At 43.4% G+C, this 26,022-nt stretch overlaps 4 protein-coding genes across 12 annotated transcripts; 2 read left to right on the top strand and 2 right to left on the bottom strand.

Moving 5' to 3' along the window:
• The first annotated feature begins 29 nt into the window (after window positions 1-29).
• On the top strand, window positions 30-12,049 carry LOC147158861 (serine/threonine-protein kinase D3-like). Of its 9 annotated transcripts, XM_086061903.1 has the most exons (20): window positions 30-170; window positions 698-913; window positions 1,291-1,585; window positions 2,933-3,071; window positions 3,147-3,278; window positions 4,564-4,730; window positions 5,673-5,853; window positions 5,925-6,002; window positions 6,072-6,255; window positions 6,428-6,551; window positions 6,631-6,708; window positions 7,677-7,923; window positions 8,537-8,589; window positions 8,675-8,747; window positions 8,973-9,079; window positions 9,441-9,602; window positions 9,757-9,855; window positions 9,922-10,189; window positions 10,858-10,943; window positions 11,013-12,049. In XM_086061903.1, exons 3-20 carry the CDS (start codon window positions 1,400-1,402, stop codon window positions 11,175-11,177), a joined length of 2,529 nt encoding a protein of 842 aa, XP_085918029.1. In that variant the 5' UTR covers window positions 30-170; window positions 698-913; window positions 1,291-1,399; the 3' UTR covers window positions 11,178-12,049. The 9 variants fall into 9 exon arrangements, with proteins under 9 accessions (XP_085918029.1, XP_085918028.1, XP_085918027.1 ...); XM_086061902.1 differs by having other exon boundaries at window positions 9,757-10,189; XM_086061901.1 differs by having other exon boundaries at window positions 6,069-6,255; window positions 9,757-10,189.
• Window positions 11,267-15,461, bottom strand: ndufaf7 (NADH:ubiquinone oxidoreductase complex assembly factor 7). Its single transcript, XM_086061905.1, has 10 exons — window positions 15,084-15,461; window positions 14,469-14,635; window positions 14,322-14,402; window positions 14,099-14,209; window positions 13,805-14,015; window positions 13,344-13,402; window positions 13,009-13,122; window positions 12,588-12,731; window positions 12,340-12,513; window positions 11,267-11,550 (listed from the first exon to the last, which is right to left on the bottom strand). Exons 1-10 carry the CDS (start codon window positions 15,151-15,153, stop codon window positions 11,332-11,334), a joined length of 1,350 nt encoding a protein of 449 aa, XP_085918031.1. The 5' UTR covers window positions 15,154-15,461; the 3' UTR covers window positions 11,267-11,331.
• A 463-nt stretch (window positions 15,462-15,924) lies between these two features.
• On the top strand, window positions 15,925-26,001 carry cebpz (CCAAT enhancer binding protein zeta). Its single transcript, XM_086061894.1, has 17 exons — window positions 15,925-16,154; window positions 16,299-17,776; window positions 18,734-18,965; window positions 19,050-19,209; window positions 19,311-19,399; window positions 19,754-19,807; window positions 19,929-20,031; window positions 20,121-20,177; window positions 20,285-20,351; window positions 21,326-21,432; window positions 21,507-21,567; window positions 21,777-21,976; window positions 22,041-22,085; window positions 22,260-22,349; window positions 22,431-22,489; window positions 22,598-22,679; window positions 24,268-26,001. The coding sequence occupies exons 1-17, from the start codon at window positions 15,969-15,971 to the stop codon at window positions 24,429-24,431; spliced, it is 3,234 nt and encodes a 1,077-aa protein (XP_085918020.1). The 5' UTR covers window positions 15,925-15,968; the 3' UTR covers window positions 24,432-26,001.
• On the bottom strand, window positions 24,170-25,353 carry LOC147158859 (protein CEBPZOS-like). Its single transcript, XM_086061906.1, has 4 exons — window positions 25,176-25,353; window positions 24,786-24,892; window positions 24,670-24,714; window positions 24,170-24,523 (listed from the first exon to the last, which is right to left on the bottom strand). Exons 2-4 carry the CDS (start codon window positions 24,889-24,891, stop codon window positions 24,435-24,437), a joined length of 240 nt encoding a protein of 79 aa, XP_085918032.1. The 5' UTR covers window position 24,892; window positions 25,176-25,353; the 3' UTR covers window positions 24,170-24,434.
• Window positions 26,002-26,022: the final 21 nt, after the last annotated feature.

Here is a 26,022-nt window from a genome sequence, read left to right as displayed (position 1 = left end):
TTTCGCTCCCTTTTGGGCGGAAGTTGTATTTTGAAGGCATACGGAAAAGGACAACGGCTGATTTGACAAGTGTTTTGACGGCAATACGATTGTACAGAGAAAACAAGATTGACAGATGCACAGATGTCAACGGTTTCAATATATTTAGCCCGGTCGAAGTGGTGGTCAAGGTAATTTTTTTTAAAAAGATTCTTATTTTAATGTTTGTGATTTTACCTGTACGGCACATTTTTAGCACTTAGCTAGTAATTAGCTCCATACACAGTGAATAGCGCTAAAAGTCAGATTTTTACCGAGTTTTATTTTTTTTCGCTCTTTTGGTATAAATTGTTTGTGCTGACGTCTTAAAAGATGAAGAAAACTTGAGATCAACAGTAAAGTTTTCAGAACGTTGCAGTGTCCAAAAAAATGTAGAATTGCAATGGTGCAGTTCTCGTTAATGTACACCAGGTAGCGCCATTGTATCTAACAAAACTAACGCCGCTAACTCGAGAGTGAGAGACAAACAATAATTATTTTTAATCGAAAAAAACACGACAGATTTATTCATGTTCACTGCGACATTTGATAAAAAAAAGTGTTTTGTGGTTCTAAAAAAAAAAAAATCTCTAAATTAATCCAAAAACTATATATGGAAACGGCTGGAGTGGGGCAAATCGGTGACGTCATGTCATGTTATGTCTGGTTCCTCGGAAAGCGCATCATCTGGACATTGCGCCTCTGCGGGGCTGCCGACACAAAGGGAGCAAAGTGGAAACTGGAAAGCGTTTGGGTTCCAGCGCAGAGCAGAAGCAAAGGGCACTTCTGTTTTGTAGAAATTCAGGCGAGCGGAACCGGCGTTCAAATGACGCCCAGCCACTTTGTTGACCGCCAGCAAGTTCAGCATTCTTCTTCGTGGTCGGGCTGATGTGAGGTGCGTACGCGTGTCATTAACTTCTCCTTTTGCCATCAAGTACTCAGAAAGGAAACAAATTGCGATTGAGCACTTTGGAGTGAACTTCTTTTTTTTTTTTTACCAACAACACACGATAATCGCAGATGAGGCGTTCAAGGACCCTCGGCTAATATTGAATCAATTTAATAAAGCAGGTTGAAGCATTTCCGCCTACATAATACCAGAATTGATACAATAATTGAGTGTAGCATGTTTGAAAAGTCATCTTTTTATAAATGTTTCATCACTTGTGCATGAATTCTTGTTAATTAAGATTTTTCTAATGCAAATTATTAAGTATTACTACTACTAATAAGAATAAATTGTATTTGTTAAAGCCATTTCACGTTTTTCAGTGCACATGTCTTGGCGACAGGAAGTGATGTTTGCATCCTGAGAAATGTGAAGAGGACGTCAAGGAGGACAAGCCGGCCGAGTCCGTTTTCACGCCACCGGCAGTCGTCCATGTCGTCTGAAAGCAGCTCGCCACCGCCGCCGCCGCCTTCCCCCCCGGCTCCCTCGCCGTCGCCCGCCCATGGCGTCTCCTTCCTCCTCCAGATGGGACTGACCCGGGAGCCGCTGACTTTGGACGCCGCCGACCTCTCTCTGCCGGCCGTCGTCGAGCTCGTTTGCGCCGTCGTCGATCACAAGGTACAAATGAAGTCGATAAGTCGGTAACACACTTGCTTGTGTTTCGTCAGCTCGCTGGCGCTACATTCAGAATGCATTCATACTATGAAGACATTTAAAACTGCAAAAGTACGATCATCGCTTCCCCATTTTGAGCGAGTGTGTGGATGCGAATCCGTAAGTGTGAATGTGTATGACAGAAAGTATGAATATACATCTGAGTGTGTGTGTGAGTGAATATAAGTGTATGAGCGTGTGTGTGTGAGACACATGTAACAAGTGTTGCCGTGGCGACGTAAGGACACTCCAGTCCCGTCACACACTGGTTGCCATGGCGACCAAGGCCGAGTGCTGCCCGGGTGCACAGTTGAGTTCAGTGACGTTCAAGATGTCGAAATCCTCACTTGACCTTTGACATCACACATGGAGCAGCTCTTAGCCGGGAAGATTTTGCATGGCCTACGCTCTTTTTGTGGCGCCCCCTCGAGGAGAGAAATAGGAACGGTTTTTCCTATCACAGGCAGAACCAAAAAGTTGATTTGCACCTCAGCTTGGGAAACAGGAAGTGAGTTTGTGTTTCCTGTAAATGATGTCCAATCTAAGCAGGAAATCAGTCGTCGCATTTGCATAAACGCCAGCGATGTATAGTGAGATTAGCATTAGCATGTTAGCATAGCACTCAGAGCAAAGCATGAAGGAGTCAATAGGAAGTTGAGATTTTCCCAGCACATGCCGATGATGTTTGGCCGTTGGCCCGTGATGCTTGAATGTTCCTCAGTTGGAATGTGTGTGTGTGTGTGTGCGTGTGTGCGTGAGTGTTTGTGTGTGTATATTTGCGTTTGCCTTTTATAGGATTAGCGTTCGCTTAAAAGTCTGACGGTCAACGTTTGTGCTGCCCCCCGCTGGTCAAAACCTGTCAGGCCCTCACGCATCATTACCACTGTCCTTCCATCCCGACAGACGGGTTCAGAGGTCACGGCGCAGCCCGGAGGCCTCTTGTGACCTCGGCCAGTTTGTGTGCGCGTATGTTTGTGTGTGCGTGTGGCCCGGTTAATGGCGGATTAAAGACTGACTCCGTGTGCATTAAACACTCGCATGTCCATTAAAAGACGTCGGCACTAAAATGGCGTCCTGTTTTTTTTTTTCTTTCTTCCTGAGGTCAAATACAGGGCAAAATAATAACGTCAGCTTAATGTTTCACATCTTTGTAGTGTCAGTTTAACTATTCTGAGTGTGTGTTTTTCCTTCCACATTGCAAACACATGTTAGCATGTTAGCTTCAGTGAAGATGAAAACATTATGCGTAGCCATCGATTTGAGTTGACTTGTTGATGGTGACATTGCACGTTTCTCTTTCTCCCACTCCAGTTCCCAGAATGCGGCTTCTTGCGTATGCACGACAAGATCCTTCTCTTCCGCCACGACCTCGACTCGGACAACATCCTGCAGCGAGTCACCGCCGCCGAGGACATACGCGAGGGCGACCTGGTGGAGGTGGTTGTGTCGGGTCAGAGAACGGCCGCCGCGCTTCATCAAATGAAGCTTCTTTCCATCGGTGACCTCGTGTGTTCTTTGATCGCAGCTCTTGCCTCGTCCGACGACTTCCAGGTCTGCCCCCATGTGCTCTACGTACACTCGTACCGCGCGCCGGCCTTCTGCGATCACTGCGGCCAGATGCTGTGGGGGCTCGTTCGCCAAGGTCTCAAATGTGACGGTAACGTGGCTGCTTCAACTTTGAATGCGAGACTTGGAACTAGAGCAGGGGTCTGCAACCTGCGGCTCTGGAGCCATATGTGGCTCTTTAATCCATGTGGATCTCGGGGGGGAAAAATTGAAATTATATGAATACATATTTATTTGAATGTTTTAGATAAAATATACTTTAAATGAATTAATGATTTAGATTTAAAAAAATGCCAGTCCAAATTTGTAAATTGTCAAAAAAAGTTTTTTTTTAATATTTAAAAAATTCTTAAAAGTGACCATAAAATGCCCAAAAAAAAGAAGGTGGATAATTACCATAAAATGTCTTTGGAATTGCCCAAAAAGTCATAAAAAAATTTTTTTAAGGCGGGGAATTAAAAAAAAAAAGGTAACTAATATTATAAAACGCCCAAAAACAAAAGAAGAAATCCCAAACATTACCGTAAAATGTCCATAAAATTACCACCCAAAAAAGTCAGAAAATGTATAGGAAAAAAATCAGAAAAATGTCAAAAAAAGGAAGAAGACAGGAAAAAAATTGCCCTATGTCCATAAAATTGCCCCAAAATTTGAGAGAAAGGCAGAATGAATTTGTTCTCATTTTTATTCGGCCTAAAATGGCTCTTTTGACAGAAAGGTTGCTGACCGCTGAACTCGACTTTGACCGACTAAATTTGGATTAGATTAAAACATTTTATCATTGTAGGACAATTAGGCAAGGAAAGGATGACTGATGCGGAGTCATTTGTCAACTGGACATGCTTTGATTGATTTGGTAAAGTCAGCAACTCCATAGACAACAAAGACGAGTTGGGAAAAAAAAGCCTTCGACACCATTGACAATAACACTTTAGTTTTAAAAGGTTGGGGGAAAAAGTGGTGTCAGAAGAAATCCATTTGATTGGAATGTTTTAAGTTATATCTCATTAGTAGATTGCCGTTTGTGCGATTGGGTGCGCACTAATTCAAGTGTGGTGTCCCACAGGGGTCAATGCTGGGGTCTTTGTTGTTTTTATCGTACATAACATTTATCTAATCTCTGGCAATCTTTTTAATGACTTATATTCACACGTGATACTACTTTCCTGAAATATATGATATTTGTTATTTAAAAAAAAAAATCTATGTCGAAATAGAGTGCATTAAATGAAGATCATTTCCAAGTCATACCTGTCCATAAACTGTCCCGCAAATCTGACATAGCCGATGTTCAAACAACGATGGCCAAATTCATATTATTAATGTGAAAACTGCGCTCCAACTCTCTTATTTTGCTTTTCTTGACTTATGTGCAGGTTGCGGTCTGAACTTCCACAAGCGCTGTGCGTTGAAGATGCCAAACAAGTGCAGCGGCGTCAAGAGGAGACGAGCCTCCAACGTCTCCCTTGGCGGTCCCGCCGCTTCTCTTTCGCGCCCGCCTTCGGTCGACTTCCTCAAAGCGTGCGGCGCGCCGCAGGATGAGGTACTGACCATTTTCATGTGAGAGGTTACGTTCCTACGTGTAATTAAGCACACGCTCACATGCCAGCTCGTCTGGATTGTGCAACCGTTAGAGACACGCACGCACACACTGACAGCGCCTGGAGGCACAGCACTGGATTTTCCATCCTGTTTCACACACACAGACGCACACACACACACACGCTCATCATCAGCAGGTCACACTTGGTCATTTGTCATTAAGTGTATTTACTTTGTGTGTGCGTGCGTGCGTGAAGCCAGTTGTTCCATGGAGTGAAAGTGTCTGATTGGTCCAAATGTTCTTTTTGCTTCCTTATTTGCTGCAAATTTATTTTTATTTTTAACTAGGGGTGTCAAAATTAGTGTGTTCATTTTGAGTTCATTTAAAGTTCCTTTAATGCCACTATTTCTTTTTTTTTATGCGCGATTAATGAACGGCCCTTACTTGGAAAGCCTGTACCGGGGGAATTCCAGTCGCAACACAGCAGACGTGTCAAAATTTAGTAGTAATAAATTAATAATAATGAAAATATTTAATATATTTATATAATATGAAAAGAAAAATGCACTAAGCTGTCACTAATGTCTTACAAATGTGATTATGCCATCTAGTGGCAGAAAAACAACCTCAACACAAATCAATATCACACAGTACAGAACATCTTTTTAATTTTAACTTTAATTTTATTATTAGGAAATTAATGTCTCAATGACTAAAAGATGCCGTCATATTTCTATTGGTTTATTTTTTTCCATTTTGATGTTAACAAGCGCATAAAACATTTTTTATTGTACATTTAGCAAATTTGAATGGCCCGACACTCCTATTTTTAACCCTAGTAATTATATCCCGTCAAGTTAATAATTCTGACTTTAATTGCAAACAATCCCTACAGAACTTCCTGGTCACGTTCCTCTAATATTTTTGTGTCTGTGCGAGTAGCAGCGCCCCCCGCTGGGCGCCGGCAATCGCACGCCGAGCGGCCGTCCCGCCTGGATGGAGAAGCCGGTGCCGGGCGGCGTGAAGCTGCCGCACACGTTCTCGGCGCGCACGTACGCGCGACCCACCGCGTGCCAGCACTGCAAGCGTCTGCTCGTCTTCCGACAAGGCCTGCAGTGCAAAGGTCAGCGCGCTCGCCACGTCGCACGGCGAAGCTTCCGGAAAGCTTTCCTGACGTGTCGCCTCCGCTTCAAGATTGCAAGTTCAACTGCCACAAGAGATGCGCCGACAAAGTTCCTCGAGACTGCATGGGGGAGGTCCTCGTCAACGGAGGTGAGTCCACGTCAAGTGTGGACATGGTCATGTGACTTGGCGCGTGACGGGTGTCTTGTATGCGAGAAGGGGCATCCGGTCCGACTTTGGACGGCGAGTCGGCCGTTGAGGTGGAGAACGGCGACGGGGGCAGCGACGGCGGCCACAGCGCCGACGAGCAGGATCGAGGGGCCGCGTCGCGGGAGCGCGAGGTCTTCGACGGCGGATCCTGCAAGGACGGCGAGAGAGAAGACGAGATGGCGCGAGCTATCAGGTGACGCGCGCGCGTCCATTCAAAATCTCCATGCTGGGTTGTTCCACCAATGCTGTCCTGTAGGTGGCGGTAATCTGGTAGAATCGATCAAGTTAAAACAATCAAAAGAAGACACTAAAACCAGGTGTGTATTTGTGTGCGTGCGTGCGTGCGTGCGTGCGCGCGCAAGCAGCCCGTCAACCAGCAGCAACATCCCTCTGATGCGAGTGGTTCAGTCCATCAAACACGCAAAGAGGAGAAGCTCCACTGTGGTCAAAGAAGGTTGGATGGTCCACTACAGTAGTCATGACAACATGGTGAGTATACACGCACACACACACGCACACACACACGCACACACATGTGTATCAATGTGATCTTGGCGTGTCCATGCAGAGGAAGCGACATTTCTGGTGTCTGGACTGCAAAAGTCTGACGCTCTTCCAGAACCATAGTGGAGCCAAGTTCTACAAGGTACACGCGCACACTGGACTTGTACGTCTTGGTTTAGACTACTTCGTAGACCCGACTTCCATCCACATTCCTCAAATGTTAGTCTCAGACTAGATTTAGATCTAGACTAGGTTTAAACACAACAACACTTGGACTTGGACTTTCGTGAGACCAGTTCCTAGTTTAGACTCAGGCAAGACTTCAGCGAGATTTAGACCGAGACCAGATTACATTTAGGATAGACTTAGACTAGATTTAGACCAGGGTCATTCATAGGTTCAAATCAGACTTGATGTTGACTAGACTTGGACTAGGCTTAAAATTGTATTTAGATTTAAAACTAGAACTAGCGTAGATTACATCATATGAAAATTTGTCCTAGACTAGTTTTGGAATAGACTAGTGAGTAGAAGCGCTACAAAGAATGGATAGATCTCAGTAACAGACTAGACCTAAAGTAGATTTAGGATTTGGATGAGATTCAAACTAGATTAGATTTTTTTTTTATACCAAGACCAGATTACATTTAGGATAGATTTAGACTAGATTTAGAAAAGGGTCAGTCATAGGTTAAAATCAGACTTGATGCTGACTAGTCTTGGTCTAGGCCTAAATTGTATTTAGATTTGAAACTAGAACTAGACTAGATTACATTATATTAAAACTTTGTCCTAAACTAGCTTTTTTGATTAGACTAGTGAGTAGAAGCATGAATGGACATACTTAATTAAATAAGTTTCAGTACTAGACTAGACCTAAACAAGATTTAGGATTTGGATGAGATTACTAAACTAGATTCGATTTATCTTTGACTAGCTATAAATCAAATGTAGTCCTACACTTGAACCGAGATCTAGTAACTCTTAGTTGTAGACTAGATTTTGAATAGATTTAGACTCGATGAGATTTAGTCCTAGACTAGCCTTAGACCCGACTTCAATTGAGCTATTTACTAAAGCTAGCGTTGCGGTTCCGTTGTATGGCCTCAGGAACTGTCGCTGTCCGAGATCCTGCGCGTGGAGGCGTCGCAGGAAATCGTCGGGCCGACGGCGGGCAGCAGCGCTCCGTGCTTCCGCTTGGTCCTCGCGTCCGGCGCCGTCTACTACGTCGGCGAGGACGACGGCGGCGGCGGCGCGGCTCAGGAAACGGGCCGCAGCTGGGAGAAGGCCATCCGCCGGGCCATGATGCCCCTCACGCCCAAACCCAGCCTGGGCGCCGGAAAGGGGCGGGGCCACGGTGAGCCGTCGGTGACAAAAATATAGTTTAGAGAGCAGCGTTGGTTGTGTTGCCATTTGTGATCGGTCAGAAGCGAGATTAGATTCAGCGGTGGCAATGTTGTCCGTGATCCTTGACAGCCGCCAGGAGACGACAACTGTCAGTCACACTGAAGTGATTGAAGGGATTTCAGGGGATTTTACGCCTCATCTCACTCGCTTTTTGTGTGGAATTAACAGAAAGCTTTAACTCCTTTTAGGCCTTTTTACCTGGTTAGCGACCCCCCCTCCCCACCCACCTCCCCCATTTGCAATCACATTATACACGCCATTACGCTAATGCACGTTATGCAACACACTTATTTTTTTAATGTCAGACCGGCCCCAAATGGCAGGAAGCTCTCGTTCCAGGAACAGGAAGTGCTCATCACGGGTGAATAAATAAAAGTTGTGTGTAAAAACATTTGACCCAAATGTAAGCAAGGCCGACGCAAGAGCAGCCGAATCGATGATGGAAATTCACTAGCGGGCAGGCAGGCACTGTTCTGCCTTTATTTTGGTAAACAGGAAGTGGAGATGGGTTTTACTTTGCTAAAAACGAAACAATAATAAATGACCTTGTGGTGTGTCCACAGAGAAGTTGACCGTCAGCATATCAGTTTGTAACTCGCAGATCCAAGAGAATGTAGTGAGTACTCACTCGCACATGGAAAATCATCTTCATCTTCATCATCTTCATCTTGATTATGATTATCTTCCTCATCCTCATCCAGGACATCAGCTCCGTCTATCAAATCTTTTCTGATGACGTTCTCGGGTCGGGACAGTTTGGCATTGTGTATGGAGGTGAGATGTCTTTTTGTTTTGGTGTGCGGGCTCCCTCTAGTGGTACACTAAGAAATCATGTCCTCATGACAGTAGATAACATTTGCATTTCAGCTTTAAGAGCAGATATTTTTTAGAACATTTATTGAGGTGCGATTTTTAAGAAATTTTCATGTGCAATGCGTTTTTTTTTCCTTTGGATTTTTATGATGATGTCAAGCATGTTGTTGTTGTGGTTCCGGTCAGGCCAACACAGAAAGACGGGTCGCAACGTGGCCATCAAGATCATCGACAAGATGAGATTCCCCACCAAGCAGGAGAGCCAGCTGCGCAACGAGGTGGCCATCTTGCAGGTATCAAATAGGCAGACCCCGAATTTTATGTCAATGTCGCTGCCATATTGAATGTGGCAAAAAACGTAATAGCAATATCAAACTGAGTTAAATGTAAACATTAAAGTTTAATAATTAGAAAATCCACATCTTGTCACATCTACGTTTCAGGTACTGGTTATTAGAGACACAGATAACATATTTTATTAATATTTCAATGTTTGTCATCGGCGTAACAGGGTTGCATACATGGGAAAATCTGGGCTGATCTGCCACATCCAACATGGCGGACGCACTAACGTATTGCAGCAACGGAGGGCTCCATGTATTTATTTATCCCCTCTCTCTCCCTCTTCCTCTCTCTCTCTCTCCCCCTCTGCAGAAGCTGCAGCACCCCGGCATCGTAAACCTGGACTGCATGTTCGAGACCCCCGAGCAGGTGTTTGTGGTCATGGAGAAGCTCCACGGTGACATGTTAGAGATGATCTTGTCTAGCGAGAAGAGTCGCCTGCCAGAGCGTCTCACCAAGTTCTTGGTGACGCAGGTGAGCGTTATAAAGAATCACTCCATCAAATGTTCTCGCACACGTCGGTTTGACTTTTGCTTGCAGCACAACAGCTAAATGCTGATTCACCATGTGTGCTTTAAACCTTTTCCTGAAGCCAAATCACCATTTTTGTTTTTCCTGCTGTGTGCAGATCCTGGTTGCCCTCAGACATCTGCACTTTAAAAACATCGTCCACTGCGACCTGAAGCCCGAAAACGTCCTCCTGGCCTCAGACGAACCTTTGCCTCAGGTACAAACACGACAGCAACAAATTTCTCTTCGTCTTCTTCCCTTCCCTCCTCCTCCTCTTCCTCAGGTGAAGCTGTGCGACTTCGGCTTCGCCCGCATCATCGGCGAGAAGTCCTTCCGCCGTTCGGTGGTGGGCACGCCGGCCTACCTGGCGCCGGAGGTTCTTCGCAACAAAGGCTACAACCGCTCCCTGGACATGTGGTCGGTGGGCGTCATCGTCTACGTAAGCCTGAGCGGAACCTTTCCCTTCAACGAGGACGAGGACGTCAACGACCAGATCCAGAACGCCGCCTTCATGTACCCGCCCAGTCCGTGGAAGGGGATCTCCGAGGGTGGTAGGAGATCCGGGAGATTCTTTCTTTCTCTCAAACTATGCGGCCAAAAGAGACAACTGGTGGCAGGAAATGAAGCTCACCAAACATTTATTAAGTGGCATTAGTTCCCTGTAGCGGACGCTGACTCTAAGGCCATATTTTTTTTTAAATATTAGTTAGGATTAGTTCAATATTATTAAATAATTATTGTGATTATTTACTAGTCAAGTTTTTTACAGACTAAAATAAAGTGTAATTGCGCATCCACTACAGTAGGTGGCAGTGCCGCTCTCAGAAAATTTAATTAATTAATTAATTTAATTAAAAATAATTTAATGAGGAAATACATTGAATATACTCCAATTTGATGTAAACATGCTTAATTTTTACTAAGCTAATTTTACTTTGTGTATTGATCTGGGGGTGGGCAAACGATCAATTAAATAATTGGTAAATAGATTTTTTGGGGGGTAATAAAGTAGCCCATTATTAGTCAAATAGTCCAAATGTATGTGTACATTTCAAACAAATATTTTATTGAATCATTTGTTAACATTAATTTTAAACATTTCAAAAATGCGCATGAAACGTTTACTACTAAAATGAATCTCCAAAGGCGTAAAAAGTGTCCACTCAGCTTCTGATTGGTCCTGAGGTCCGTTTGCTTGCGTCATTCGCTGTCTCCATAGCGACGGACCTGATCAACAACCTGCTGCAGGTGAAGATGAGGAAGCGCTACAGCGTGGACAAGTCCCTCAGTCACCCGTGGCTGCAGGTACGACACGTCCAAAATGCTAAATCTGCTTGACCTGGATTAAGTCCGACTCGTTGTCTGGTCCTCCAGGACTTGGACACCTGGAAGGACCTTCGGGAGTTGGAGACGCGGCACGGCGAGCGTTACATCACGCATCAGAGCGACGACGCACGCTGGGAGGAATTTGCCGGCGACAGAGGCCAGCACGGCACGCAACGCGCCACCTCGCCCCGTCTGGACCGGGAGGACCCCTAGACCCCCCCCGGGCGGGCTCCTCAAACGTTTTTGCAAGGAGCCTCTCAGAACCCAGACACACATTAACGAGCATGCGCAGTCCGAAGAAGTTGCCGGAACACTTTTTTTTTATTCTTTTGCGTTTTGAAGAATGTGTTCGGGTTCCGTGGAGGCCTCAGGCGAATCGGATCTCGGTGAATCCGGCGACGGGCGGCTGCGCCGGCGTCTTCTTCTCCAGCTTGAGTCCGGTGGCCATTTTGGGCTGGACGAGGCGGCTGGGGTGCAGCAAGCCAAAGAAGAGGAAGCGCTCGCCCATCTTGGCGCCGTCCGTCAGAAACTCGTAGCTGGACATCAAATGCTCCCTGGACGACTGGTCGCTGTTCCTCAGCAGGACCTGGGCAGGAAAAACGGGACGAGAGAAGTCCTTTGAGCATTTATTCCATATCCTACTCGTGCGCTGAACTCTACATGTACTAGTGTGCTCTTTATTCTCACTCATAGGAAATTTTGTTTTTCCGCTACTTAACGACATTTCCGCTCAATTAGTAGCACTAGTAAAACTGGGGCGCGCTAGTAGGGCAGCTACATGTTACTAGTGTTGCAAAATGTGTCCACTAGTTGACATCTGCATGCTACTATTGCTATTAGTCAAGTTGTAGATGTTAGCACTTTAAAATTCTACTTGTTTTGATCTCGCACTTCACTTGTACTACTAGCGGCATTAAGATGTCAACTAGTGCAGTTGGGCCTCACTAGTAACATGTACTTCTACAAGTCTACTGATGTTTGACTAGTGCACTGAATTTTCCATGTCTCAAGTACGCTCTTTGCGCTCACTCTTGAGCACTAGTCATTTTAGAAGAGCCTTGCCTTACTAGTAAATTTTTTCACTACTTCCACTACTCTGTCATTTCTATGCACTAGTAGAACAACTAGGGCACACTAGTAGAAACACTACATGTTACTATTAAGCAAAACTGCACTCGTTAATAGCTGTGTGCTACTAGTACCACTAGTGACATAAAAGTCTACTAGTTAAGATCTAGTGCTTCACTAGTACTAGTAGCATGCAGATGTCAACTAGCTCACAGTTGTGCCTCACAAGTAACATGTACTGTAGTTCTACTACTACTACTACAAGTCTACTAACTACTACTAGCGATCATGTCAGAAGCGCACTTACCTGCATGCGTACATCAATGCCCATGTTCTTCAGGAACGTCCGCTGAGCGACCGGTCCAAAGCAGGTCACGCCCCTTCCCGCCACGCGCCGCACGTAGCTGAAATCCACGTCCGCCGTCAGGTCGGCACCGCCGGGAGACACCAGCACGTCGTGGAGACTGTGACCTTTGAACCCCTGACGAGGAAAAAGATGGAATGACATCACACACCGCAAGCCAATCGGGGATCAGTCTGGCGTTGTAGTTCTACCCGGAAGGTGTCCGTCTTGGTGCCGTCGTGGCCGTAGTCGGCGATCAGCGCCGCGCCGCCATCTTTGGCGACCCGTCGCGCCAGCTGCTGGATGATGACGCCGCCTTCAGCGCAGACCTCCACGTGGTCTCGGCTTTCGTCAGCCTGCTCGTACGCACGCACACAAACACTTTAAGTTTTTATCTATACTACAGATCATTTATTTGAATATGAAATATAATTTATTATTTAAAATAATTCATTTTAGATTTTAAAAAAAGTACTTCTTTTTTTTTTTTTTTTTTAACATAAAGCATTGAGGCATAAAAGTTTGCACACCCCTTAACTCCACTCACTCACTCCACTTTTCCTTTCAATATTATTGTGACATCACAAACTATGTTGTGACAGCGAAAACCACAGAACAGGAAAGGGAAGTGACCTGCAGCAGTGTCCTCGACGCCAGGGTGGGCGCCGGCGCCGCCACAAACCTCAACCGGCCCGGCCGATCGGGGTCCACGTCCACCAGCACCTCACGCCAGCCTCGCTCGGTCCGCTAGCGCCAAAGAAAGAAAGACAAAAATAGAATCAGTAAGGATGTTCTGAAGGCACAAACTTAAGTTGTACATTACATGTGGTGTTAACTAATACACTCAAATGCATATACAATATATATATATATATTTTTTTTTTTAATGACATTTTTTCATACCAAAAACAAAAAGTCCCCCGGCAGTTAAGTTGTGACGTGTGAAACGCAAGAAATCTTGTTGGTACCTGGAACTTGTGTATTGGTAGCGCGTCGAAGAACTCATGAGCCAGAAAGATGCTGAAGCCTGGACAAGAAAATAAACTAAACGTTAGTAATATAATAATCAGCTCAATGTCGTCAATACTCACTTTTAATTGAATATCATTTAAACAGTGTATGTATTTATTGTGTGGTCGTTTTGTCCAAAAATCCCCCCAAACTCGCCTCATGCTAAGCTAAGGAAGGCCTCTTTTACTCAAGTACATTTTTTGAAATGTGAAATTCAGATCGATGGCGGCAGTTTAAGATTGAGGATCAGCAGTGGATGATGACGATTAGGCAGTCCATTTGAAATGCTCTAAAATGGCTGCTATGGGGAACTCGGTGCAGAAAATGGCTGACATGCGAACATGTGAATTATATGCTGCATTTCTTAACAGCATAGCTCAGTGCTGCCCGGCGTTTTTTTTTTGTATTTTGGCCTTACCAGGCGGGACGTCCTCCAAGCGGCGGTACCAGGACACGGGCAGGCCGGTGGCGGTTTGGCCGTACCGATAAACGAGCTCATCCTCCTGCTCGGCCTCGCTGCCGGTCCCGATCAGAGCCTGCGCCTGCAGACGACTCAGAACCGGACTCACCTCCACCAGGTGCAGTGACACCGACGCTGCGCTAAGCGCAGGCTGCAGCTGAGCGAAAACCTGCGGTAGCAATGATTTATTTATTTCGTTCGTTTTTTTGTCCATGGAAAGAAAAAAAAAACGGTGCGGCCATCAAGTCATACTCTGAGAATATCACTGGCCAAAGATCCTTTTCCGGGTCCCAACTCCACCAGCTGGAGCTGTTTGGGCCGACCCGCTGCCATCCACTCGCTGACCACCCACACGCCCAGCAGCTGCACAAACAGCCAGACAAAAAAAAAGAAAAGGAGCTGCTATGTTATATTTTAAGATCATACCTGTCTAACATAAAAGCGGTTGTTGGTGGTGAAAAAAGATATCAGGGACCTCGCCGAAGATCTGACTAATCTCTGGCGACGTGATGAAGTCTCCTTCGGCTCCCAGCATGTTCTTCTTCACGTAATATCCCTGAAGTTACACGATAAAAGTATGAAGTGTCTCATTGTGGTGAAAATGAAAACAATGCCGACGCACCATCACAGGGTTGGTGAGCGCCTCCCTCATGTATTCGGCAACAGAAATGGGCCCGGTGGCTTTGATTTTGGACGTCAGGTGCCGCAGCATGGAGGATCCGCTTGCATCCTCCTCCGAGGGAAAAGACGAGGAGCTCCAAAGTCTGCGTGTCGCCGCTCGCCATCGCACTGACAAAAAAAACACAACGTTTTTTAAATAATCATCGGAATATGAGAAAGCCCTGGTGCAGGGGTGCTCAAGTTGGGTCCTCGAGAGCCCCTATCCAGCCTGTTTTCCATGTTTCCCTCCTGCAACACAGCTGAATCTAATGATCAGCAAGCTTTGCAGAAGCCTGATAACGATCCTGATCATGAATCAGGTGTGTTAGTGGAGAGAAACATCGAAAACAGGCTCGATAGGGGCTCTCGAGGACCGAACTTGAGCACCCCTGCCCTAGTAAATAAATACGATGCACCTCGTGAGCATATTTTGTATTATTATGCATAAAACGCTTTAATTTAAATACAAGGAAAAAGTAATTTAAATGAATGCATAGTAAGTGAGTACGAAAGCTGATCAACCATTTTGTGGAATTAATTATTTTAAGTGGATAATCTACACTGTCCAAATTCTTACCTGATGGCAGTGGACTGGTAGAATGAATCAAGCTGAGCAGTTGTGTTTTGGCTGCACAAAGGCTCCTCATTTCTCAAAACGTGAAGCAAAAGAAACTCTGACGCTCACTCAAGTCTCATTTTCGATTGAAATAAAGTGTGTTAAGTGCCACTTTGAGCACACGAATCAACATTGACCAGAAACGTTAGCATTAGCACGGTTAGCCACAAGTGCGTCACGCAAACCGAGACAAAACGTGAATAAATGATGGTTTCGTTTCAAGTACAAAAGGAAAAGAAAAAAAAAGTATATTATGCTTGATTATTTTGACCTGCCAAGTCCTTGTAGCAAAGCTTACACTGCCATACACGCGCGTGACAATGGGATGACAAAAACATCCGCTGTCCTTTCACAACTAATAAATTGCAATACTCATTTTAAGAAATTGTATCCATTTAATTTACGAAATTATGCAGTGTTTTTTTGTATTTACTAAATATAAACCAAAGCTGTGCATTGCATTAAATTTAAAGCCTCGTGTATCCTGGCTGTGGTTCATATTTGGCGTGGTTTGGATTATTTTGAAAATTTGGTCTGCATTTGTTGAAACTTGACTGAATGGCAAGGGCAGCACGCCTTTTGATTGGACGAACTGTGATTACGCATACAGTAGCTTGTTTGGTTCATTTGTATTGTATTTTGTAAAACAATAATACGCGTCCTATTTCGGAAAATAAACATAAACGATCTACCTTTTATGTGAGAATATTTTAATAACAATGTAATATTTTATCGTAGTATTACAACCTTGGTGTGTTTCTTTCACAGAAAAAAAAAACGTGTGCGGAAACGACCTCTTTACGTCAACCTTTCCTCTTCCGGGTTAGGCATCCTCATGTTAGCAGCATGGCGGCCAAAAACAAGCATAGAAAAAAGTCGAACGAGGGCAAAATGTGGTCGGGAAAGAATAAAATGGAGGCGGAAAACCTCGACGACGAAGGGGACAATCATGCAGACGGAGCAGACAGTGGACGCCAGGAGGAGGCAGGCGCATTCAACCTGGAGGAAGTTTTAGTGCTCGGTGGAACTCAGGTGACTTTAAGCAAGCAAGTCGAATTGTCAGATAAATAGTGGTGGCTAAAGTACTAACGCGCTGTCTATAATGACGTAAAAGAGTCTGGTGAAAGAAGTACTGATTAAACTCCTTTACTGCAACTTCCGAATTGTTGTCCGCAGGCTGACTTTGTGCTCCTGTCCAACTTGGACGCGTCCAACGAGTTGGTGGATGGAGGGAAGCAAGGCGCCATAGATGACCTCGAGGAAGGTGAACTAGAAAAGTTCATCACTAAATTGGGCGTCCGGGATCTTGCCAAGCTACAGGCCGTCCCAGACGAGACAGACGAAAAGGACATTCCGAAGAAGGAGCTCCCAAAGTCGAAAGGGGAGAAACCTGCTGTGGAAAACGCAACCAAACCACAGCAGAAGCCTTCTGAGAAGCAGAAGAAGGAGAAGAAGACGAAAGGGGCGGCGCCGATATCTGGAAAACGAGGCAAACAGAATGTGTTTGAGTTCCATCAAAGGAACGTCCTTCTGGTCAAACCTGGAGGCAAATGGTTTGACCAGGAATACAGCGCAGAAGGGTCCACGGCCCCGCAGGATCCCAGCGTGGTTTCGTCCTACAAGACGCTGGCTCAGTGTCTCTACGAAGCCGACGTGCATCTGTATAAGAGCAAGAAAACGCTGCAGAAAGGAGCCAACTCGGCCTGGATGAAGACGGTGGTCTCGGAGGGCGTTCTTGCCGACAGGATGGCGGCTATGACGGTTCTGATCCAGGACGCTCCGGTGCACATGCTGGAGCACGTGGAGAACTTGGTGTCCATGGTGAAGATGAAGGGAAACCGGCGGATGGCCCTGATGTCACTGGACACGCTGCGGGAGCTCTTCTTGTCCGACCTGCTGCCGGAAAACAGGAAGCTGCGGCCTTTTGACCAGCACCCGTTTGACAAGCTGGAGGAGCTGGCGAGCGGCAACCGCGACGCCCGCGACCGCCGCCTGATCCTCTGGTACTTCGAGCACCACCTGAAGCACCACGTGGCGCAGTTCGTGGCCGACTTGGACGCGGTGGCTCACGACACGGTGCCGGCCACCAAGGCCAAGGCGCTGACCACCGCCTACGAGCTCCTGTGCCATCGCCCTGAGCAGGAGCGGGCGCTGCTCATCCAGCTGGTCAACAAGCTGGGCGACCCCGAGTTCAAGTTGGCGGCCAAGGCCTCGCACCTGCTGGAGACGCTGCTGCACAAGCACCCCAACATGAAGGTGGTGGTGTGCTGCGAGGTTGAGCGCCTCATGTTCCGCGCCAACATCAGCGCCAAGGCTCAATACTACGCCGTCTGCTTCCTCGGCCAAGTGCTGCTCAGCCGCGAGGAGGACGCGCTGGCCGCCAAGCTCATCGCCGTCTACTTCTCGTTCTTCCGCGCCTGCGTCAGCAAGAAGATAGTCGAGTCCAAGATGCTCAGCGCGCTGCTGACGGGCGTCAACCGGGCGTACCCGTACGCCAGCACTGGGGACGAGAAGGTGCGGGAGCAGATGGACACGCTCTTCAAGGTGGTCCACATGGTCAAGTTCAACACGGCCGTGCAGGCGCTCATGCTGCTCTTCCAAGTCATGAACGCCGAGCAGACCCTCTCCGACCGCTACTACGGCGCCTTGTACAGGTAAGCCAGGGCTGCGGCCATTTTTCAAATGACTTGGATAATGTCCCCAATTTGGGAAAGGGCAGATACGGCTGCCTGGGAATTTCCAATCGCTTAAACGGGTAAAAACACAAAACAAAAAGAACATGTGGCAAGCAAGCCTTTACGGCCGACGTAAGACGAAAGTTGAAAGAGAAGGTTGAGTTGCTTGAGGGTGATATTTTCAAACGTTTCGACAAGTTACAGAATGAGACAAAACGTTGCCACAGTTGAAAACAGTAATGGACAGATTATAGTTGACACTCCAGAAATTAATGAAGCATTCAAAATTTTCTTCAGAAAAATTATACAGCTTTTTTTTTTTTTTTTATATAGATCTAATATTCCAGGGATACTAAATTCAAATCTGGTTACAGCAATAACAAATGAGAAAATATCTGCAGCCATAAATAATTTGAAAACAGAAAAAGTCCCAAGGCCTGATGGACTGATGACAGAATTTACAAAAAAAAACAAAACCAAGTAAAACTAAAGACATAATAAGCACATTCATTCACTAGCTGGCGATGGCCCAGCTCACACCCAGTGACTGAAACGGCTCATCTCTGACGCCCACGTCACTCACAAGACCAGGCCCCGCCTCTTTAGCAGTACTCGCATTGAAAATCACAGATACTGCAGTGTAGAGTGTGATCATTGGCAACTCCCAGTGGACAAAAATAATACCTGCACCTCAAATGTCATTAAAAAAAAATTTTTTTTTATTGATTTTGTTTAAAGGGGAAGTCACCCCCATCTCAAAAAATAAATAAATAAATAAAATCTTGACAATACGTTCTATGCAGCCCCACTAGTCTAAATACGGTGTTCTGGTTAAAATTCAGCTCGACTGAACAAATAAAAGTGAAGTGCGGAGTGAGTTGACATGCTGCTGACCTTATTGCGTTCTCGCTTCTTCTTCTTCTTCGTCGTCCGCAGGAAGCTTCTGGACGCGGGCCTGTCGACGTCAACCCGCCAGAACATGTTCCTCAACCTGCTGTACAAATCCCTGAAGGCCGACACGGTGCCGCGTCGCATCAAAGCCTTCATCAAGCGCCTGCTGCAGGTCAGCGCCGAGCAAGGAGCCAACTTTGCCTGCGGCGCCCTCTTCCTCGTCTCCGAGGTCATGCGGGCCAAGCCGGAACTCAAGACGATGCTGAAGGAGGACGATGTAGGGGAAACGTCCGAAATCAACATCGCAAACCTTTTTATAATGTTTTAAAACAACATTTCATGGCGTTTTTTGTTTACTGAGGATGGAGAAGAGGCGTTCAAAGACCTCCCTGAAGAAAAGGATGAAGATGATGATGATGAAGAGGAGCACTTCACTGACGCCGACAAGATGGAGGACGCCGCAACGAGCAGGCAGGAGACCAAACCTGCGGCGTCGTGGGTACATCATCAGAACCTACAAGGTCCGTCTCACACTCACTGACGCGCGCACACACAAATGCCGTCGTCACAAGATCTTTGATTCATCGATGTATTGCTTGATTGATTGATTTCCTGTCAACAGCCGATAAGCAAATTGGGAAGTACGACCCGGTGAGCAGGAATCCGTTGTTCTGCGGCGCAGCCCACACCACATTGTGGGAACTTCACAGAGTGAGTAACATACACACACTCCATGTTTGTAGTTCTTTAATGTTTGTCTCTTCTTCCTTTTTTTTTTTACTCCCCAATAAGTATTAAAAGACTCAAACTTTGCAGTTTTTCCATTTATAATAAGCATGGACTTCATGTTTGTAGTTTTTTTTCATGCATATAATTATGAGGACTCTGTGGTTGTAGTCCTTTAATGTTTAAAAAGCGTGAAGCCTTCATGTTTGTATTATTTTTACAGTCTAATAAGCATTCATATTTGTAGTTTTGTCATTTTTTGCGGTCTTGAAATCTTTATGAAACGTTCCAAGAATCCATTTTTGTAGTCTTTTGAATGTTTCCCGTTTCCTCCCTCAGTTGTTGCTGCACTTCCACCCGTCCGTGTCGCTCTTTGCAAAAACTCTCTTGCAGGTGAAACAAATACATTCATAATTCTCCTCTCACATATTGTGGTTTCATTGGACTTTTTTTTTTTTTTTTTCCTGAGAAGTTTAAAGTGACTGAAAATGTTTGACGTGTGAAATGTGGACAGGACGACTTCATCCAGTACTCTGGCGACCCCCTGCAGGACTTCACCCTCATGCGCTTCCTCGACAGATTTGTCTTCCGAAACCCCAAGCAGACCAAGGGCAAACGTAATCGCAACGTCGTCCCCGCAAAGAAAAAACAATCTGAACATGAAATGGAGAGAGAGAAAAAAAACGGTGACATTTTTGTCTTGTAGAGAACGCTGACGCCGTGTTGCAGCCCAAACAGAGATGGCATGGCAAGTCCTTAGCAGGTGACAACTTTCACTTTTTAGTTTTATTTGTATTTTATTCATGAATTTGACTGCCTAGTCGTTCCCAAGCACACTTTTCATTTCGTGGATTTTGTGTGTGTGTTTAGTGAACAGTGAAGAGTTTCTGTGTAAAGAAGAAAGTCAGATTCCTGTGGACCAAATCTTCTTTTATCGGTGAGGTTTTTTTTTTTTTTTCGTTTCGTGTTGCTGACCCGATTCAACGTCTTGTTTTGGATGGATGTTTACTTTTAATTGCACGTACGATTGACTGTTTTTTTTGGGGGGGTACGATTTGAGAAATGGTGTCCATATAAAAGCGAGGTGTCATCAAAATCAAATTGAGGGAGGTCCTAGATTTGGACTGTGGCGCGGGTAAGGGCGCCTGCTACCCTCGAACCCCTGTTATAAATTGTCTCCCTACTTTACAACCCTACTTTTATAACCCTAATCCTATTTTGGAACCCGACTCTGAAATCCCAAATTTTAAACCCTACTTTGAAACTTAAACCCTATTTTGGAACCCCAATGTGAGACACTAACATTAATTTGAAACCCTATTTTAAAACCGTAGGCCTACTTTGGAACGCTAGTATTTGTGCTGGATTGTGTGCCTTTAAGAGGTGTGGCCCAATGGGTGACATCCACTTGCTTTTTTTTGTTAGTTGTTTACAAACAGGTTTTCATGGTGATGCTGTTATGTTTCTTAACAACAAATATTGACTTGTTTTTATATAGTTTTTTTTTAACTATTAGAATTGGAATTATAATTAAACCAAATATTTTTAATGATTATAATTTATTTAAAATACTATTATTATTATTGGATGTAATTTATAAATTATCATCTTAAAAAGTAACTACAAGATTTATTATTACCATAATAATGATTTTTTTTTAGTACAGCATATTAATTTATTAAACTAAAAAAAACAACGTTTTTTTATTTTAGAAATACTGAATGACTACATTGTAAGTTGTCTTAATATAAATTTATATTTGAAGCTTATTACAATACATATATTTTTTATAATATTCTTGTGAGCAATTGTTGCAATACATTGCATAACTATTTTTTTGTTAGTTGGCTTATTCAACTCATTTCAAGCGTTGTGAGCGAGCCGGTCTTGGTTTTTTTTGTTGCCTCGCAGCTTCTTCAAGAAGCGTCAGCTGGAGAACAAACTCCGTCGGCCCAAAAAGGACGACGACGCCGAGAGCGTGGAGGACGTGGACGACGACGAGTTTGAGAAGATCCTCGGTCAGTCGACTCCTTTGCCACTTTCGTCGTCGTCGTCGTCTTCTCGTTGCTGACGAGTCTTCTGTTTTCAACAGACTCGTGCGAAGCGGACTCGTACTTCACCGAGTTCCCGGGCAAAGACTTGGACTTTGCCGGGTGAGCTTAACATTTTTTTGCGTATGTGTGTGCGTGACAAAATGTGGGCGTTTGAACAAGCTGTGTATACTTTTTGTGTCAAATGTATTTATGCAGTTGTCTTGCTCGTTGACATTTTCATAAACAAAGTATGAATATGGTTCATTTACGCTGCATTTAGCGCGTTAGCGTCTTGTCCGTGCTAATCGTGCATTTGTCAACATATCCAGGAACGTGTCGAGCGGCAAAAAGAAAAAAGGCGGCAAAAAGGACACGGACGACTCGGAAGACTCGGACTTGGACGACCTGGACGACGACGAGGTGTCGCTGGGCAGCATGAACGAGGAAGACTTTGGGGAAGACCTGGATGAAGAAGGAGGAACCTTCATGGAACCTGACGGAAAAGATGACGACGACGACGACGGAGACGGTATTTATTTTTTCTGTCGGCATATTTGCGAATAAGCGCTTGAAGCGTTCGCTTCTGGTTTCAGTTCCAGAGCTTGAAGATGACGATGACGACCAAGATGTTGACTTTGGTGAGTCTACAAACGATCAAATGTTGTTCATTTCTGGATTGATTTCACTTTTTGTATTCAATTGTTTGATTTATTGTAAAAGTTAGGCGGGAAATTATACATAAATTTTCTGTGTTTAAAAAAAAAAATTGACGCTCATTAAAATTGATGTCTTCATCATCTCCTCTTCCTCAGATGACGAAGATGAGGTTCCCGTTGTGACGCCGCGTTCCAAGAAAGTCAAAAGGAAGTCGGCAGAAGAGCTGGACTTCTCGCAAACTTTTGGTTTGTTCTCATTTGTTAACTTTGGAAATGATTATTCTACATTGGAGGTCAACTTGACTCTTTTTCCGTCTTCCTGTCAAGACTCCAAAGCAGCAAAGAAGAAAAGGAAAGGATCGAGCATGTCCACAACGGCAGAGGAGGTGAGAGGTCACACATCGAGATGCACTTTTTATTTTTATTTTGTTTTATTTACCCTCATGGCTTATTGCAATCATTAACTTTTTTTTTACTTCATTTTTTAAATCAAGTTTGGCTGCCTGCTCGACGACAATGCCGGCGCCAAGTTTGACAACGTCGGAATCAACGCCATGGCCAACACCGACAAAGCAGGTAACAGCAAAGGGTCGGATGCATTTTCATTAGAGATCGTTTTGATTTTAATTTGACTTTTGATTTTTTTCAGTTAGTTTTAATTCGTTTTAGCTATATATTTTTTTATTTATTATTTTTATTTTTAAATTTTTTATATATATATATATATATATATATATATATATATATATATATATTATAAGTATTTGTGGAGTATAATTTTTTTGTACTAAAATGAATCGTGAAAGCTCATGGAAGATAATCAACAAAGATGAAGGACATTTTCACTGTGATTATAGTTATTATTTTTAATTTTTTATTTATATATATATATATATATATATATATATATAAGTATTTGTGGAGTATAATTTTTTTGTACTAAAATGAATCGTGAAAGCTCATGGAAGATAATCAACAAAGATGAAGGACATTTTCACTGTGATTATAGTTATTATTTTTAATTTTTTATTTATATATATATATATATATATATATATAAGTATTTGTGGAGTATAATTTTTTTGTACTAAAATGAATCGTGAAAGCTCATGGAAGATAATCAACAAAGATGAAGGAAATTTTCACTGTGATTATAGTTATTATTTTTAATTTTTTATTTATATATATATATATATATATATATATATATATATATATAATTATTTGTGGAGTATAATTTTTTTGTACTAAAATGAATCGTGAAAGCTCATGGAAGATAATCAACAAAGATGAAGGACATTTTCACTGTGATTATAGTTATTATTTTTAATTTTTTATTTATATATATATATATATATAAAGTATTTGTGGAGTATAATTTTTTTGTACTAAAATGAATCGTGAAAGCTCATGGAAGATAATCAACAAAGATGAAGGACATTTTCACTGTGATTATAGTTATTATTTTTAATTTTTTATTTATATATATATATATATATATATATATAATTATTTGTGGAGTATAATTTTTTTGTACTAAAATGAATCGTGAAAGCTCATGGAAGATAATCAACAAAGATGAAGGACATTTTCACTGTGATTATAGTTATTATTTTTAATTTTTTATTTATATATATATATATATATAAAGTATTTGTGGAGTATAATTTTTTTGTACTAAAATGAATCGTGAAAGCTCATGGAAGATAATCAACAAAGATGAAGGACATTTTCACTGTGATTATAGTTATTATTTTTAATTTTTTATTTATATATATATATATATATATATATATATAAGTATTTGTGGAGTATAATTTTTTTGTACTAAAATGAATCGTGAAAGCTCATGGAAGATAATCAACAAAGATGAAGGACATTTTCACTGTGATTATAGTTATTAGTTAGATTTAAAAATATAAGATGCAGTTTCAATTATTATTATTTTTTTTAAAGGATTTACATTTTTATTTCGTGTACTTTGAATTTTCGTTTTAGTTTTTAACTATAATGACCCTGGTCGGAGTCGGAACTGGGAAATAATCGACGAGGAGTCCAAATTTTTCAAACCCGGGACCTTTATTGTTTTTTCACAAGTTTGTGACACCAAATTGTCCTTATTCGGAAAGTTTCTCACAAAAAATGGTGGCGACTTCCTGTGCAGGTGTCAAACAGCTGAAGTGGGAGAGCCAACGCGACGACTGGATGCACGACCGCGACGCCAAGACGATGCGCGCGAAGAAGGCCGCTTTCAACAAGAGGACTCGTTTTGGACGCGGCAACAGGACGACGACCGTGATGGCGGGGAACAAGAGGAAGAGGAAGTAGTCGTCAGCAGTCGCCGCCGTCCCTCGCCCAATCCAGCTGGTCCCTCTGCCGCACGCCGTGTACGCCTGCCAGCTCGTTGGACTTGTAGTAAACTGTTGACAGGAGAATACGTTCAGCACGTGGGGGGACGTTATTGGTTGGATTGGAACAGGCAGTGAGTAAGCACGATGGGATGACATCATTTCCTGTCACAGAGAAAAAAAGCATCACGTTATGTTTTTGCTGTGTTCTCGCTCACCTTCTAGAATGGATGGAAACCTTCTCTTCATCGTGCTCCTGAAATCTGAAACAGTTTCTATTACTTTCAAAACAAAATAATGAATATTAATGACGCTATTCTGTGTGTAAACACACCTTGGCTGGTGTTCATGGTGTAGAAGAGCGCATATGCACCAAAGACGCCAACAAGTTCAACAATAATGATGCCTTTAAACAGCTTTGGTAAAGGTTTGGGAGACATCCTAAAAAAAAACACGACATTAACAACAAACAAAACATACAGTCCTGCATTCCAACAACTAATTTTAACTGTTAAGATGTCAAAAAAAGTAATTTTGCTATTTCCATCCTGTTATTGAAAAACAAGAAACACATTGATTCGGATTAAGTTTTCACGCTGAGTGAGTAGATTTATAACTATAACATTGAGAGATCATCATTACGTCACTCAACTTTTGGTAACATTTTTGAGAGCACTGTGTCGGGACATTTGTTACGTCTTTATGTAAATTAAATAACACTCACCTGTTGGTGCCGAAAAAAAACCGAGTCAAATATGAGTTGGAAATGGACCGTGCGGGTTAATAGAAAGTATTCGCATTTGTTGCAAAGCTAAAGGGCTTCATTGGGTCAAACTGTCAAGCTAGCGTGACACTAGCACGCTACAGCAACTCGATGCATTGCTAACTACTACGGAAGCTCGCACGGTGACTTTGGAGAAATAAGACGAGAAAACGCGTTTTACAGCAGTGGTGTTTTTTAACAATTACAAGGTAAGTAATCGTTAAGTGACTGTGTAATAAATTCACAGTACGTGAAGAATAAGGTATTTTCTTTTAAGGCATGTTACAGTGCAAATACAATGAAAGAGATTCCTACAGTTCCTGTGCGAGGCAGCAGATGGCAGCATTACTTCACGGTTGAACTGAACTGATTGACCTACAATTTCATTTGATCGTGAACGTGGCGTCATTTGGATCGTTATATTGATACTGTAACTTTTCAGTAACGTTTTTGAAAAGATGGATTCGTCTAACGACTAAATCCGGACGATCAAATCATTGTTAGTAAATATTACAATTATAATCAAATTTGAGTTAAATATGACACTTCAATTTACTTTATTTTTGCTTTTATTATTAGTTGCCTTTTATTACATTTGTATTTTGGATTCATGTGCATTTTCTTAAGACAAATCACCTCGTAGAATGTGTTTGTGTGGGTGTACGTCATGAATATAGGCAGGCAACAATCAGCCGATTGAAGTAGAATACCATGACAACTGTCCGCGCGCGCGTGCGTGCGTGAGGCCATTAAAAAGTATTGAGGGGGAATAAATGGTTTAAATGCGGAGGCTGTGCAGCCTTTGTGG

This window comes from Leptonotus elevatus, chromosome 18 (genome assembly GCF_054856555.1).
Source record: "Leptonotus elevatus isolate MCC_2025b chromosome 18, RoL_Lele_1.0, whole genome shotgun sequence".
NCBI lineage: Eukaryota > Metazoa > Chordata > Actinopteri > Syngnathiformes > Syngnathidae > Leptonotus > Leptonotus elevatus.
This window is presented reverse-complemented; position numbering and strand designations above follow the sequence as displayed.